The 18,174-nt window shown below is 34.0% G+C and overlaps 1 protein-coding gene across 1 annotated transcript in view; it reads left to right on the top strand.

The window, feature by feature from the left end:
* Positions 1-18,174, top strand: part of LOC125661338 (multiple epidermal growth factor-like domains protein 6) — a 61,923-nt gene that overhangs the window by 21,866 nt on the left and 21,883 nt on the right. Inside the window, exon 2 of the mRNA XM_056146244.1 lies at positions 10,745-10,903. Within this exon, the coding sequence (XP_056002219.1) occupies positions 10,745-10,903 (159 nt within the window). The remainder of the gene's footprint in view (positions 1-10,744; positions 10,904-18,174) is intronic.

Genomic DNA, 18,174 nt, shown 5'->3' on the forward strand with positions numbered 1-18,174 from the left:
GAATGACCGTTTCATATTTTGTCAGAACTGACTAGGGTATGGTCTGTAAAAGTTGCACAAGGTGCAAATGGGTGGCGGTTTGATTTGAACTAGCTAATTTAAGTGTAGTTTCAGAATTCAGGAGAGAAAAAATGGGGAAAATAATTATTTTGAATTAATTATGAGCGTCGGTGTCTGGGGTCGCTCTTCAGAATGACCGTTTCATATTTTGTCAGAACTGACTAGGGTATGGTCTGTAAAAGTTGCACAAGGTGCAAATGGGTGGCGGTTTGATTTGAAATAGCTAATTTAAGTGTAGTTTCAGAATTCAGGAGAGAAAAAATGGGGAAAATAATTATTTTGAATTAATTATGAACGTCGGTGTCTGGGGTCGCTCTTCAGAATGACCGTTTCATATTTTGTCAGAACTGACTAGGGTATGGTCTGTAAAAGTTGCACAAGGTGCAAATGGGTGGCGGTTTGATTTGAACTAGATAATTTAAGTGTAGTTTCAGAATTCAGGAGAGAAAAAATGGGGAAAATAATTATTTTGAATTAATTATGAGCGTCGGTGTCTGGGGTCGCTCTTCAGAATGACCGTTTCATATTTTGTCAGAACTGACTAGGGTATGGTCTGTAAAAGTTGCACAAGGTGCAAATGGGTGGCGGTTTGATTTGAACTAGATAATTTAAGTGTAGTTTCAGAATTTGGGAGAGAAAAAATGGGAAAAATAATTATTTTGAATTAATTATGAGCGTCGGTGTCTGGGGTCGCTCTTCAGAATGAACGTTTCATATTTTTACTTCACACAATCCGAAAAAAAAAAATCACTTGAATTACATGTAATGCATTAAGAGAATTACACAATTTGAATTTATTTAATACTAATAATAATGCTTTGATTAAATAATGTACAAGAAAGTGGTAGTTAAAACAATTATGGGGGTTACTGTTCATGGTGTAGAAGGTAATTTGAAAACAGCAAAATAACAACTTTATTATTTTTAATGGATCCATAATAATAAAAAAAATTCAGCACAGCATGAAATTCTGATTGGCAAGACATTCTTGAAAACTTTGGTTTAAAACTTTTGTTTTCACCTTTTGAGCACTGACCTTTTCTTCATTATTGTTCAGGCCAAATAAAAACATGTGTGTTACAGTTAAACAACAGTCCATAATTTTTACCCCCGACCCTCAACTATCTTTTTTTTTCGGTTTTTAATATTTCCTAAATTCGTTACCATATACAAATAAAATACACGCCTTTTTCAAGATTTTCTTTTATGAGAAGGGTTAACTTTATTTACCACTATATATAGGTTTTTGGCCCATTTTTCTTCAGGTGAAGCTTTAAGTTCTTTCATAGCCAATATATAGATACCGTTCAAATGCTAAGCTGTAAACACTTACAACAGGCCATCTAACGTTAGACAGAGAGTGACATAGAACTAAAAAAAATGCTTAAATACACAACTGAGCTATCACCCTACTTATTTTTGAAACAGTAAGAAATATTAAAACTGTAACCTGGGTGAAATATGACAACATGATTTTGGAAAATGCACTGATTTTGTTCTGCATTTTTATTTTTTAAAAATATATATATAAGTCTTAGAATTGTAAACACTAGGGTGATCCCTACCAATTTTGATAAATATATGTAAATGGTATATGCAAGGAAGTGACGATAAAAGAAAACTGTTTCCATCTTAAGTCTATAATAAAAAAGAAATTAAATATCATTCCTACATACCAACACTATATTTCAAGGGATTGTAACTGAAACCACACATAGTATTTTATTTCGTCTCTTCATTTTGGCTTTCTATAACATTTATTTTTATTCATTCCAAATTAGATCATACTTTTTACATTAAGCACTGAAATTTTTTAAAGCTTCATTATAATTGTTAATGTTTTGTTTTTACTTACTAAGAAAATTTCAGGACTTTATTTTTCATTTGGGTTTAAATTTTTATTCAAAATTATGGCTCATATGAGGATACCTCCACATGGTATGAGCTGGGCAATGATGTCACAAAATTACCTTCTTTCTTAGTCTTATTAAAAGAAGTGACATTAGCAGACATCCTCGTATTGTAAATATATATCTGTATATAGTTTAAAAAGAACGCACTTTCACATTATGACCCCTGGTCTACTTTTTTGGGGATTGACAATGTTATGGTTTTGGCAATTATTTAATTAAGGAAATCAGAGGTCATGATTTGAAAAAGATTGAATCTACAATACCTGAGAATGATTCCATATTAATAAGACTGATCACTGTTTGTAAACAAATTTCTTCATTCCTCCTATCTAAAACTAAATTGCCCATTGCCAATTGTGTTCCTCACTTACCCCTGGAGGGTTAAGATTTGACCAAACTGCTTCACTACTTGAAGATGCTTACATATAACTATGAATAATCATGACTTTGCTGTTCTTAAGAAAAAGATTTTTACGGTTTCTTCCTATGTATTTGTATGTAAAACTTTGATCCCCTATTGTGTCCCATTCAACACCCGGGGGCCATGATTTGAGCAAACTTGAATCTGCAACTATGTCAGGAAGCTTTCATGTAAATCTCTGCTTTTCTAGCTCAGTGGTTCTTGAGAAAATTTGAGTCTGCAATATGCCAGGAAGCCTCAATGTAAATTTTAGCTTTTTTGGCCCAGTGGTTCTCGAAGATTTTTAAATGAAACCCACCCTATTTTTGCATTTTTATGATTATCTCCCCTTTGAAAGGCTCATGGCCCTTCATTTGAACAAACTTGAAAGCCCTTTACCCAAGGATGCTTTGGGCCAAGTTTGGTTGAAATTAGCTTAGTGGTTCTGGAGAAGAAGTCGAAAATGTAAAAAGTTTAGACAGACAACGGACAACAGGTGATCATAAAAGTTCACTTGAGGTTTCAGCCGGTTTTGATATTTTGATATATAGCCTATCAAACTCCAGTAAGATGAGGGTGATACCAGACAGTCAACATTAGAAAGTGCACTGTTTCAAAATTACTTGTTGATATATTACAAATATGCGTGATGCTGTTTTATAACTGACCTTTAGGATGTTTCTTGGTGTTTGAAATTAACCATAGACCGAGTCTATGTCAAATGGCACTGGTCTATAACAATTGTAATTGGGATATAACAAAACGTGTATGTTAATTTTCTTAGTTTGAAGCAATTGAGTTATCCCACAAGTCAACGTCTGATAAACGTTATGAGGAAAAGAGAACACTTTTTTGGAAATGGAAAGAAAATATGCTTTATAAGTACTTTAAAAGTCAATAAAAATGTTTTAAATTTGTGTTATTTTTTTTCAATGTTGCGGTCTATGCCAATTCGATTAGGTTTATGTCATCTAGTTTTGGCATAAACCCAGTCTGTACTAAGTTTTAAACGAATTTCGAAAACTGCTTTTCTGTTACTTTAATTCAGAAAAATATACTGACAACACGTCACACCAGCATATTTCTTTTCTGTTTTACCACACCCAAACATATAAAAGATGTGGTGACTACAAATGAAGGGAAGAAATGCATTAAAATACACCATTTTAAATCATTCTTTTTAAATGGGTTAACCTCCCCCCAAACCCCACAGTAAGGTATAGATGTATTTGAGTGCAACCTGATGTTATTAAAGAACAGACGTAGCTCAAAAATTGCAAATTCACATGAAATTATGCTACTCTACAGATTACTTCGAAAAAAATGTATAATTCAAATCCAACAAAAAAATCAACAGACTGATTGAAATGGATCACAGATTAAAATGTATCACAATGAGGGAAATTGGGATGTTTTGGAGAATTGACAAATTCAATGCAGAAAGAATTAAAAGGATCAGTAAATGATGTCATAATACTTGCCCTTTGACCTCTAAATATCAAGGCTCTACCATATAGAAATTTCATGCAAATGATTATGCACATTTTTACTGTATGCTCGAGAATGTCCAATATATAGGATGTTCTCTATTCGTTTTTCACAGGATAAATAATTCATATTGTTCATTCCAAAGATAATTGATTATTGCATTAGTATAAATTTTCTTCTGGCATGTTTTCAAAGAAATGAATTTAAACTAATTTCACGTGTTTTGAACTACGTGAAGTAAATTATTTTAATGGGATATAAACTCCACATCTCCATTCTTAACATTAATTCAACATAAATTATCCACTTTTCAAATACTGAATGTCTGATATCATCATTGAAAAACACTAGTCCTAAGATATATCTATAGATATGATGTTTACCTAGAAATGTAAACCTGAGTCGGTCAAAAACAGGCACCTATCTTCTTAGTCAGGTTAGTGTTACATAACCATGATAAGTTTATTGGATTGGCTAGTTGTGCTTTGTGCTCATTTAATTACAAATGAAAATTAGTCATGGGGCTTGGATTATTCTGACCACAAACTATGTCGAAAATCTGCTTTAAATTCATAATTCATAAGTAATTGCGCAAAAAATTAAAACTAAATACCTAAGCATATCAACACCTACATAAAAATATTTCATTGACATAGCTGATGGCTTTTCGATATTAAAAAACACAATAGAGGAAATTCGAGTCACAACTTTGTTTTGAATTAAACTGGTACAGTGTGATCATGATTCGCATTTATTCATACTAGCAATTAAATCATAGACAATAAAAACAATATTATATTTACTTTTTCTTTTTAAACCACTATCTTACTTTCAAGGTATTGTTATCATAATCATAATGATATAAATCAATCGAGACTCGATCGCTCGAGTACAGGACGACATTGGTGGGATGCCGATCTCGATGATTCTTGCATGTAAAATGAATAATTATTAGTAAGTTTCTGTTGATATTTTTGCTAAAGGAGCTGCACTAGTTATATAATTTAATATATTAGTTAAAATGCACGTCTTCTTATTAAAATATGTGCATAAATGAAGTTCATATGCCGATCACAACTTCAGATGTAGAATTAAAAACCAAAGCATTTTCTGGTTTTTAAAACAAAATAATTCAATAATACCAATTGTTTTATTGTCTTTTGGTTTTTTTTCATCACCAAACTTCACACTAATTGCTGATTACAACCATATAAAATGTTTACAATTACCTATGGGTCGAATTATGCGAGCGTCGAACAGCAGGGCTACCGCTATATTTAGAGCGACCCTGAGCACTAGCGACCGCGATCACCGCTACAGGGGATCGCCGTAATTAAAGAGAGTGACATCAGCATTTTTTTTCATAATGTTTGGGGTGGGTCACTGTACTCCTTCTTATAATTCCAGTCTAGTTTTCTTTTTATGCATATATAAATTTTATTTGCGAACTGCGTTTTACAATACAGTTCACTATTGAATTGCGAATAGTGAACTGTGAACAAAATTTAATTGCCGAAACTTACTCAATTCATAGGAACTTACCAAATATATCAAAATAGTATATCGGGCGTGCATCATGGTAGAGAATGAAATCAGAAGATTGATTAGGGGATGTTTCAAGTTTTCATTTGTGAATCAACTTATAGTTGTAACTGCTGCATATACCAAGAGTGATATATTAATGATTTAGTCATATGTGTCATGGATTAGATAATCTAATGTTTAAGGTAGTGATTGCAAGGCATCACGTGGTTTATTCATGTCGCATCTAAAGATAAACTATTTTCCTTTGCGATTCCGGAATACGTCAAGCGCTTAAAGTGGCTCATTACACCCACAGGTAGTTTCTTAAATCAGTACGAATTGATTTAATTATAAAAGATATGATGATATACAATAAGTATATATGCCAGAAGGAAAACCATGTAGAAATTTGGATAAAAACAGGGTTTTCAAAAAAAAAAAATACTTCAACACATATTTAATAAAAGAGTGGGGGATTTGAACCCGGGATATGCGGTTCACCAGCCTAATGCTTTAACCACTGAGCTACGATGATAGAAAAATAAACCAATCGATACAAATGATTTCATAAAGTATTTAAATCGACATCTTGTGACGTGGTGCCATACAGAGTATAAGCTTTAGTGTAGTGAACTACCTTAAGCATCAGTAATAATGACAGACAGTGGAAACAAAAACTTGTCAGCTACAACCAGAATTCGGTCAGTTATGTTGAATTTAACAAAGTTGGACTATCCACTGTAAAAATTAGAAACATTCTCGAAAAAAAATTATTGTTCACGGTGTGTGTTATTTGCGAATTTCAAAATTAAGGATTATCTCCCTCATGCATAGCTCTTATCCTTGGACGAATTTGGCTCCACTTGTTTGGCACGCTGTTTTTGGCTATATTTAGATCTAAAATTTCCTAGTTATTTCGGATTTCAAACATTTCGGTTGAGCATCACTGAAGAGACATTATTTGTCGAAATGCGCATCTGGTGCATCAAAATTGGTACCGTATAAGTTTTACACAGCTCCCAATAATCATGATCAGGGTGGAATTATAAGAAAAGAAAAATATGTCAATACCCCCCCCCCCCCCGCCCCCATGATACTTATATTGTTTTTCAGCATTTTGAACCAATTCCAACGATACCAAACACTTTATATTATTTTTTTGAGAAAACCTGGTTTTGATTTTTTTTCTTTTAGTCTTCTTTGTTCATTAAACTATTCTTAACTTCTATATTTAAATAATGCGTACTTGCAGGCAATTCCTGTTTTGAATGTGAAATAGTATGTTCAGTAAATGAAAAGCAAACTTGTACAATATGTGATAGGGATATTTAATAATTGACGATGTGCTCTCTCTCTCTCTCTCTCTCTCTTTCTCTCTCTCTCTCTCTCTGATTAACAAATTGGAATCAATTTAATACATAATTAATAGAAGCAAATATACAAACCATCGAATGATTTGTTTTTAAAATCCCGAGTTCATTACATTTGACCGAGACTTATGTTCAATGTACTTTGATAGAAGTTTTCATAAAAAACAATGTTCATCGAGAGTGTCTGGATAATGTAAATTAAATGATTTTTGTATAATAAGTATATATACCATGCAAATTCCTAGGTTCTTTGTCACAGTATAACTAAATGACGGTTAGCTAGTCTGGGTTTTAACTTCTTATGAAAAGTGTGAAATATATTGGGTCGGCGCGATATCAGATTTAGTCTAAGATCACAGGTATCTCGCGCTGACCCAATATACATGTACATGTATTTCACATTTTCCGATAGAAGCCAAGCACTTCTGTTGATTTCAAATACACGGATTAACTGACCCCCAATTGTTCTACTGAGGTGAAAAACACTTCGAATTTGCATGGAATGTACAAGTTATACACAGGTCATTGTTATAGTAATACATCATAGTACCGTTAACCTGACAAACATTTTTTTTTTATTTTTTTAAAATAAGTTATTGAATGACGAAGTATGACCAAACTGCAGATTGAACTTTATAGAGCCCCGTGCTAACATGACTTATATTTTTCAATGTATTAGAAGGGGTATGTTGCCGGTTAAGTTGGGTAAGATTCTTGACAAGCAATAAGATAACAACAAAAAATGGTGCTTAAATTATCCGATTACGAAAACCTGTACATGTGTGTGTGGGCCAAGGGGGGGGGGGGGGGGGGGGGGGGTAGTCTGAAACTCCCAATTTCCCCTTCCGACTTCAATTTCTTAAATCGCGCAGTGGGTAAGTCGCTACAAGACTAAATCCCTAGCTTTCATATTACACCCTCTCCGACTCTACGTGCCTGTAATCAATATTTAGGGATGTAAAACGTCGGTGTCAAATGCAACTAGTTCATGAAAAAAGACTTAATACCAATATAAACAGAAATGACTTAACGATTATTTGCTCTTATTCATATACACTATCGATTATTAAAATCTTTAATTGCTATATGAAATCATTTTAAAATTTAGATGCATTAGATAATGAAAGCAAGAGAGAGAGAGAGAGAGAGAGAGAGAGAGAGAGAGCATTGGTAATCATTGATTATAATATTCATGAATGTATGCAGATACTGGAAGTTTAATACGTTCAGTATAAATCTTGAAAGTACAATTTCTTTCTGATTAATTATCCATCCCCTTTCATTGTGATATTTTTTTTTATTTTCCATTTTGTTTCTTTAAACATTATTTTTTTCCGCTGGCACGGGTTAGGACTAATGAATGAGCTCCTCCCCCCTTTTTTAAACGATGTTACGTGTTTCACTGTCTATCTCCCTCTCAGTCAAAAAATAAAATAAATACAAGCTATCTATACTACAACATCATTGAATTTACTGGAATTTTTTTCGATTTAACCTCCATAATACATGTTTATGCAAGCGGACTATCTAGGCATTTTTTTCCATCTTCGCTAGCCAAGATTATTCGTCCACGAAGGCACAGTTGACCCAAAACCCATTGCTAGCGGAGATGAGATGAATTTTACTCCCGCATTATGTTATAATTGACCAAAACCTAGTACGTTTGATTTACAACTTTTATTCAGAAGACGCGCAAGTTTGTGAGTCACTGAATAAACAAGAAAACGTCTGCATTTTTATTTCAATCGTTGTTTACTGTATACTTTGTGATATTTCAAGACTACATGTACTCAATTAAATTTATTGGATCTCATGACCATTATGCAATTGCATACAATATATAAAGACAAAACGCTGTGTTATATATATATATATATATATATATATATATATATATATATATATATATATATAATACATGCATGTAATAAAGTATTTATCAAGTCAGAAAAAATCGTGTTATTATTAATGTGAAGTACGGGCATTCTAGTTAGGGGAGCACATTTTATTTTATTATTTTCTTAATGAAAGTACGAAGTTTTCTAAAGCTTTGTTTAAAAGTAAAGATATTTTTAATTTTTATTTGTTTAGATGATAACAATTTACGTATATACATGATTAATATCTGTTTTGACAATGAATAATCGAACATCAATATCATCAATGAAATATTTATACAAAGCACATTTACTGGAGTTCGATAAATCCCATATTGTGTTGGTTTGTATGTTGTTTTTTTTCACGCATTCCGTCAATTATTGTAAACGAATTAAAAAATCCACTTTCACTTCCTTCCAAAAATGACCAAAACCTAATAAATGTAAAATTTTAGTGCTTAATTTTACTAGTCATTATTATCAACTGTTTAGTCATAATTAAAGCGTGCAGACCACACCTGCCGTTTCATGTAAACCATTCACAATAATTTACAAAGCGTGCAAGCCACGCCTACCGTGTCGTGCAAATCGTGCAGACCGTTCAGGAAATGGGAAGCGTTTCGTGCAAATGGTTCCGTGCAAAGCGTTCAGCGTTTCGTGAAAAACGTTCACCGTTCCGTGCAAGAATCGTTTCGTTCCGTGCAAAGCGTTCAGCGTTCCGTGTAAACCGTTCAGCGTTCCGTGCAAACATCGTTTCGTTTCGTTCCGTGCAAGTGGTGTAGTAGTACGCTTCAGGGTCTGTAATAGTCATTAGGCTGTAGTTCTCCATGATGCATATACCTACATGATACTTCTTCAGTTTTACAACACGTAAATTTAATTCACGAACCACTAGGCCTATTAAAACAGTATAAATGGAAAATTCCTTATGTTTTAATTATTGTTTAAATGATAGTCATAGTTTAGGCCATAAGTCTCCATGGACATACGTTTCCTTTTCAGCCAACATTTTTATTCATCAATATTAGGCCAAATTTGTCGGATGAAAGCGAGTATAATTTTTTTGCCAATTTACTCAATTCATAGGAAGTTACGTATGCTTTTTTTAAAATATATTATATATGGATCATGATGGAAAATAAATTTGGGGAATTGCTCAGGGAATATCTCATTTTCTTCTGATAGTCTGAAAGAGTTATACCCGTTACATGTAATACTGATTTTGTGTGCGTGATTTGGGTGTTTCTTAGAATCTGGGATACTTTGTAATTTTAGTGCATTACTAACTTCCAAATTATCTGGAAAATGAATTAAATAGCTATATGCATATTTGATATAGAATAAAGAGATATCAGGAAATATTTCTATGTAAATAAATACAATGCTACTTTATAAATAATGCTATCAAAGTTTAATCATATGTAATTACCAATGGCTTCATGCCTACCTCAACAATGGAAAAATATGCATAGCATGGTCAGAGAACATAATTAAAACCACCAGGTCGTTAAGTTTACTATTCAGGAGGGAGGGGGTGTCATTATACATGTATGTTGAAATAAGTAGGCATCAAGTATTTCTATATCGATATATCTATGAAGTGCATTGTTTTACCCAACTGCATGTACAATATAGATGTGATCTGAAATATATCGATATGAATTACAGAATTTGAAATCAGAAAACGTGGACACTATATCCATAGTTTTATAAACCCATTTATTGGGGGAAGTTATAAAAAAGAATTAAAATTTATGTCGTTCTATTAATTTACCTTCATTGAAAAAGACAGAAAATGGTAAATTGACTACTAAGGAAACATATTTCAAGCCCAATGAAATATATAAACCCCAGGAGCTTCCGGGGGCTTAACTCTTTGATGACCACCATAAATTGAATAAAGTAAAAAACAATATCTCACTTTAAGAGTTATATTCTGTCATTGCACAACACAAATGATATCTTCATGAATGTTGACTAACCACATGGTGTTGGCAATGCCGTGCGTTAGCAGTTTCTTGGAAAATATAATGCGTTAAGACATCTAATTTACTTTGCGAAGAAAATGTGCTTGACGTATAGATCGTGTAATGGTTATCATCTTTTCTTCAGAAAACCTGAGCAGAAGATTGACAACAACTCTATTACAAAGTTCGACGTACAATGATCGATATGCATCGTATGCCAATGATGGGGACTTGCAGACACGTTGGGGATTTTGTGCCCATACTTCTCCAGGACGGCCCTTAGCCTGGTTTCAAGTGGATCTTGGTAAAGAATACAGCATAAAAAGTGTTAAAATCTACTATAGAACAGAAGGTACAGTGGATGAATATACATATTTAGAACTTTATATAACTCATTCACCAACGTTACCGCGGATATGGGTCTGGATAGTTTAATGGTTAGATCACCTGAACAGTGATACTGCAATGAAGGGGTCAATGTTTTGATTTACGGTCAAAACTATTTTACTTCATCCGAGATGAAGGCTCAAGTGAGCTTTTCTGATCAAAATATGTTCGTTGTGTGTCGGCGTCGTAGTCGTCGTTGACTTTTCACATTTTCATCTCCAGAATCACTGGACCTTAATCAAACCTGACATAGATTATTCTTGGGTGAATGGGGTTCAAGTTTGTTCAAATGAAGGATCATGCCACATTCAAAGGGGATATAGTAAAAACAAAACAAAAAATAGGGTGGGACCATTTAAAAAATATTCTCAAGAACCACTGGGCCAGAAAAGTTGAAAGAGTCATATGGAAAAAAAGGAAAGGCCCACAGGGGTTTAAATTAGTGTGCATGATGTATAAAATAGAAGTCGAAACTGGTTCCGGATTTCATTCAACATTTTAAAGGTCATCTACATTTATATATACGTTTACCAAATAGATAGTCCATTTATTTGTAGTTACCTTACTGTTCATATTTGCAAGCCAAGTGTCCGATTCGCTTACTCTCATTTCCTCCTTGGTTGATTTAGTTGCGACTGAACTGCCATATAACGGATCGAGCGAGTATCGTTCTTGACGAAAACAAAATCTAACCAATTAGATAACGCATTTTAATTTCTGTTACAAGTGTATGTTTTACAAAATGGAGTTGACAGATGAAAGCAATAAAATTGATTTTCTTTTTTTATTGATGTGTGCATACTTGCTGGACGCCTATGTCATATTTGTGTTTAAGGCGTAAATCACGTATCAAAACCATTCATATTTCAGCGTTTCTACTTTCGGTTTGATATTGTACTTAATTTTGCAGTTTGTTCGGTTTATTCCAGCACATACCGTCCTTTAACGTTATTTGGGTGATGTACATGCTATATTTTCTCTAGAAGTTTGATCGTAAACCCCAAAACTTTCTCTGAAAATCCCCTGTCTTTGTTTTTTGAGACAAAATGTCGTGACAAAGGCGACAGCACGGGCTAGACATGGCGGTCGCCATTACTCAAACCAAACTGTATGTATGACGCGATTTGATCGGATGTCTTGGAAAGCCAAAGCGTGATATTTCGAAGGCTTAGAGATGCGACTGAATCTGCCAAGTGGGAGATGAGAGTAAGCAAATCAGACACTTAGCTTGCTGAGATGCGTATCATTTTAAAATATATTAGTACAAATATATGTTTGCCTTCAACTTTTAGAATTGCTTGACTTTCGTACCTATGTCAAATGGTGACCTAGTGGTTCAGATAGAGTTCAATTGCATCAGTGATTTCGGATTGTTACTGACGAAAGTCGAAATGACTTTAGCCCCACTTCTTTACTGTAAGAAACGCTGTCATTCGTGCCTCGCTACCTATTAATCAATCCCATGGTATTTGCACTGTTTTCTATCACATGTATATTACTAATGAATGAAAAGCATGGGTGTAAATTTCAGTTCAGATTATTGTCAGTCTTATGATGTCCTTTGTAATTCGAACAAATTTCAAATCAAACATCTAAACATGAAATGGCGATCAAATCACAAATTACATTGCAGTTAATGAACTATTCAATTGTTCGAGTGATAAAAACAAACATTTGGTGGCGAAAAACCCAGGGGTGGGGTAGTTATTTATGACAAGTTCTTATGATTTGAATTGAATTTCAATGTCTGATAAAAGTTTTCAACATTAGTTATGTCATTCTAGCCCAAAATATAGTGTGACCTCAAACTAATTGCACCAAAAATGTGAGTCAAGGGATGCTCTAACGTACATAAAAGATCGAGAGCACAAAACGAAGGGGAAACGTGTATTTTGGGGACAAAAACATACATTTTGATAAAATAAATCACCGAAACCTGGGAATTATCATTTATCTTCACACATGGCAGAAATTATGAAACACAATTGCTATAAATATCGGGAACGGTGTTAACATTCACAAACTACTTTATTCATACAAACATTTAAAATTAATGAATGTTTTTTATGAGGCGCAATGCCTTATTTCAGACGAAAAATCGATGAAAATGAGAAGAGTTAATATGAAACTCGCAAACAATGATTCTGGCACAAAATGAGATACTATTTATATGAGACTGTTAATGAAGTGATAATACCAAACAATTCAACAGTTTGATATTTTAAGATCATGAGTGTGTATCAGTGGCGGATTTAAGGGGGCGCCGCAGCCCCCCCCCCCCTCCCTGACATTTTCAAAATTAATCCTTTTTTTTTTTTTTAGAAAAATGTAAACGATAAAACAAACAATAATTTCTTCCACTCTCGGAGAAATAAAGACAAAATGTTTTGATTCTTATTAATTACATTTCTTGGGAGAACGTGCATTTTGTCCCCAAAACCATTAGAATTTGCGTCATTTTATTAATTTCACTTTATTATAAATGGCAGAAAATAGTAAAAATACTTAGGAGACATATTCTAAGCCCTATAAAATCTGTAAACTACAGGAGCTCAAGGCCACCCCCAGACCCCCTGCCTCATAAACTTGCCCCCTCCCTCCCCACGTAACCGCTATTCCTGGAGCCGCCCCTGTGTATGATCCCATAACCATGTTTGCTCTGTTCGTTTGCTTGTCAGTCTGCAAAATGTTTAACTTTAACAATAGCATTTGAATGGTAAAGGACAGATTTTTACATTTGTATTCAAACAAATAGCAACAAAAATGTATGTGACAAAACCTTTATATAGTACCAAAAATTTTGACATTGTGACCTTGATGATTGATCTACTTTTTGTGACCTTGGAAAAAACTTGCTTAGAGTGTTGGGATTTGCTTACTAGTTAGAAAATTCACGCTACATGTTTAGTGATAAATTGAATCGGATACATGCAAATTAGTCGGAATGAGGATGTTGTATTTGACCATTCATCAATTCTTTCTGTGCATACCTATACGTTTCTATGAGAAATCTACAGTTCGGATAGAAAAGTCATTAACTCTATGTTTCCTATCAGAAAATTTGCACAAAAGATACCGTTATTGTCGAAGTAAAAAGTAGGTGTTGTTGAGCGAAGATCGTGACTTAATTCATAATTAAGATTTGTAGATGAAAACACCAAACTTTCATTTTTATGCCCCCGAGATCGAAGATCAGAGGGCATATTGTTTTTGTTCTGTCTGTCATTCTGTCTGAAACTTTAACCTTGCTAATAACCTTTGAACAGTAAGTGCTAGAGCTTCGATATTTCACATGAGTATTCCTTGTGACAAGACCTTCTCTGTGGGTACCAGTATTGTTTACCCTGTACCTTGACCTAGGAGTTTGACGTCCTTTTAAAAAACTTTAACCTTGCTAATAACGTTTGAACAGTAAGAGCTAGAGCTTTGATATTTCACATGAGAAGTCCTTATGACAAGACATTTTTTTGACTCTCTGACCTTGGAGTTTGACCTAGTTTTTAAAAACTTTAACCTTGCTAATAACTTTTGAACAGTAAGAGCTAAAGCTTTGTTATTCCATATGAGTATACCTTGTGACAAGACCTTTCCGTTGGTACTAAACTGTTGGACCTTGACATTTGACCTATTTTAAACAAAATAGACATTGGTCATAACTTCTACATGGTAAATATTAGAGCTTTCATATTTCACATGAACATTTCTTGTGACAAAATCTTTCTACTGGTACCAAGATATTTGTCCTTGTGACCTTGGCCATCTTCGGAATTGGCCATTATCGGGGGCATCTGTGTTTCACAAACACATCTTGTTTAATCATTCTTATTGTGTTGGGATTGGTGTAGTCATGGTGACATTTTTGATGCACTATATTACCACGCATTGTTACAGTATGTCAGTAATCATAGTGACATACACCATTTTCTATAAATGCGAATTCAAAACACCCGATCCATCGGACCTATATAATTGTGTAAACTGGGTAGGTTACCGATTGAAATTCGTTAATAAAAAATAATAATACAATCTAAGTTGACATACATGTTACACAATGTGGAGTTACAACAAGTAAAACAATCTGTTCTGATATTGAAGTATGCAGTACAATGTAGTAAAACGCAACTTTCATCTTGTACATATAAAAGACTAAGTATAAATGATGTCACGTTTGATTCACTTTTGCCTCACGTCAACAGTCAATTGGGTCCACATCATATTCGTACAAAACTTTACTCTATTCCATTGAGGGTTTTACATACGTTATTTGAAGAAGCTATGGCTAGTCTATACTTGGATTTTCAACACCTGAATATAGATTTAACTCTATGACTATGGATGTTGCCTACCACAGGCTCTATGAGCCAGCACGGACCATGGATGATATTCCTTCCAAATCATGCCGTCAGTTCCTTAAGCTCAAATTTTCAAACAAAGGAATAGATGCCGTCAACATAAGCAACATTCTTCGTCATAAAAGGGTTCAGTCGTGTATTCCAACTTATTTCAAGTTCAAGTCTACACCCTGTATTTCCCACAGCTATACTTCTACAATTGCATCCAAACTTTTTAATTATAAACAAACTTTGCAGTGCTTAGATATAGACCATCTTATACGTAATCCACCAACATATTCTTCATCTTCTTTCAACTACAGTCCAATTGGACATGTCATTACTGGTGATGTTGATATAGTTGAAAATGAGGACTTCAAATCACTTATTCTTAAAGGTCCTAAATACAGAGAACCTCGGTCTTTTAATTGGCGACAGAACTTCATCTCTATTATGAGTTATGTCGAAGATTATGCCAGACGATGGGCTAAATATGAAAAAGAAGAACTTGATACATTGTCAGAATGGGTTAAAAGCATAAGAGGGATATTAAAATCCCGCATTAGACACATGAAAACAAAAGTACGTACCATCTATCCTTCTATGTTTAGTAAATCAGAAGTGATAAAAGAATTATATAGGTTACATGAGGAATATGTTTTGGTTCCAGCTGACAAAGCTAGTAACAACATTGTCTTTGTTTGTAAGGCTCATTATTATAACTGTATTTTAAACGAACTTGGCATTAATTCCACTTTTGGTAATCATACTTATACTCCAACTGCCCTTTCAAAAGACGAAATTCTTCAAAACCATGCTTCAGTTTTAGACACATATAATATTCCAGTCAATGGGTCGAATGAATATGAGTTACCGTACCTATACTGGATTCCTAAACTACATAAAAACCCTTACAAACAAAGATACATTGTTGGATCCACTAAGTGCTCTACCAAGCCCCTATATTTGCTCCTCACGAAAATGTTAACAGCTGTGAAGGAGAAACTTCAAACTTATTGTGCGACTACATATACCAGAAATGGTGTTAATCAAATGTGGATTCTAAAAAATTCTAAAGAACTTTTATTAAACTTGAAATCACAGAATTTTTCCCAAATCAATAGCATTAAAACCTATGACTTTTCAACACTATACACGACCATTCCTCACGATAAATTAAAGACTAGAGTTTTTAACATCATAGACAGTTGCTTCTTCAACAAAAACGGAAAACGGAAATATTTATATCTAGTGATCAGTCATTCAAAAAATTACTTTGTTAAACACCACTCTGATTCCACGCACAAGTACTCTGAAGTTGAAATAAAAAAATATGCTAGAGTTCCTTATTGACAATATCTTCGTGGTCTTTGGTGATTAGGTCTTCCAACAGTCTGTTGAAATTCCCATGAGCACGAATTGTGCTCCTTTGTTAACTGACCTGTTTTTATATTCATATGAAGCAGAATTTATTCAAAAACTTCTACGTGAGAAGAAAAAATCTCTCTCTGTGACCTTCAATTCGACTTTTAGATATATCGATGACGTTTTGTCTATTAACAATGATAGCTTTCATTCATATGTCGATTTGATATATCCCTGTGAGCTCGAAATAAAGGACACCACACAGTCGTCCACTTCTGCTTCATACTTAGATATTTTATTGAAAGTAGACATTAACGACAAACTAACAACTCAACTGTATGACAAACGGGATGATTTCAGTTTCTCCATGGTCAACTTCCCACATTTATGTAGCAATATTCCATTATCACCTGCATATGGTGTTTATATATCTCAACTGATTCGATATGCAAGAGCTTGTTCTGGGTATAGTCAGTTTTTAAATCGAGGTAAGCTACTGACAAACAAGTTGACGGTACAGGGATTTCAACAGTCTCAATTGAAGTCAGCATTTCGCAAATGCTATGGTCGTTATAACGATCTAGTTCGTCAATACAACCTCGCATTAGGTCAAATGCTGTCTGACGTATTTCATACCGATTGTTAAGCCGTTCTTGGCAGACTGATTTTGACTGCGGATAACTCCGTTTACGTGATCAGGATATGGGGCTCACGGCGGGTGTGACCGGTCAACAGGGGATGCTTACTCCTCCTAGGCACCTGATCCCACCTCTGGTGTCTCCAGGGGTCCGTGTTTGCCCAACTATCTATTTTGTATTGCTTGTAGGAGTTATGAGATTGATCACTGTTCGTTATCTTCACCTTACACAAACTATTAAAAGGGATTGATTGTATATTGTTTAACGTCTCTCTCTCGAGAATTTTCAGTAATATGGATACGTCACCATTGCCGGTGTTCACCCAAAGGCACTTCAAAGGGCTGCAAAATTTAGGCCTATATACTCGGTGCTTATGGCCTTTGAACAGGGAGGGAACTTTATCGTGTCACACCTGCTGTGACGAGGGACCTCGATTTTTTCGTCCCCCCGGAACACAATTTAAAGAACACAGAGTACATATCTTGTCTTCTAATTCTTCTTATTTGTATCGCCCCGTTTCTATTCCAATTGGAAGTATACCACATCTTCATAGATCTTTAAAGATCTTAGATATTCTTAAATGCTCGTGGAAAATTAATTTTCAGTTCTAATTTTTTTTTTTAATATCTTTATATACGCATAACGTAAAAGTTGATTTAGTTTTACATGTACTAGCCACTTTATTCTTATAATTATGAAGAAAAGTGTTCTCAAATTTCCAGTGTCACACGATAATACATGTATGTAAAACTTATACGGTACCAATTTTGATGCACCAGATGCGTATTTCGACAAATAATATCTCTTCAGTGATGCTCAACCGAAATGTTTGAAATCCGAAATAACGATAAACT

Source organism: Ostrea edulis, chromosome 8, assembly GCF_947568905.1.
Source record: "Ostrea edulis chromosome 8, xbOstEdul1.1, whole genome shotgun sequence".
Classification (NCBI taxonomy): domain Eukaryota; kingdom Metazoa; phylum Mollusca; class Bivalvia; order Ostreida; family Ostreidae; genus Ostrea; species Ostrea edulis.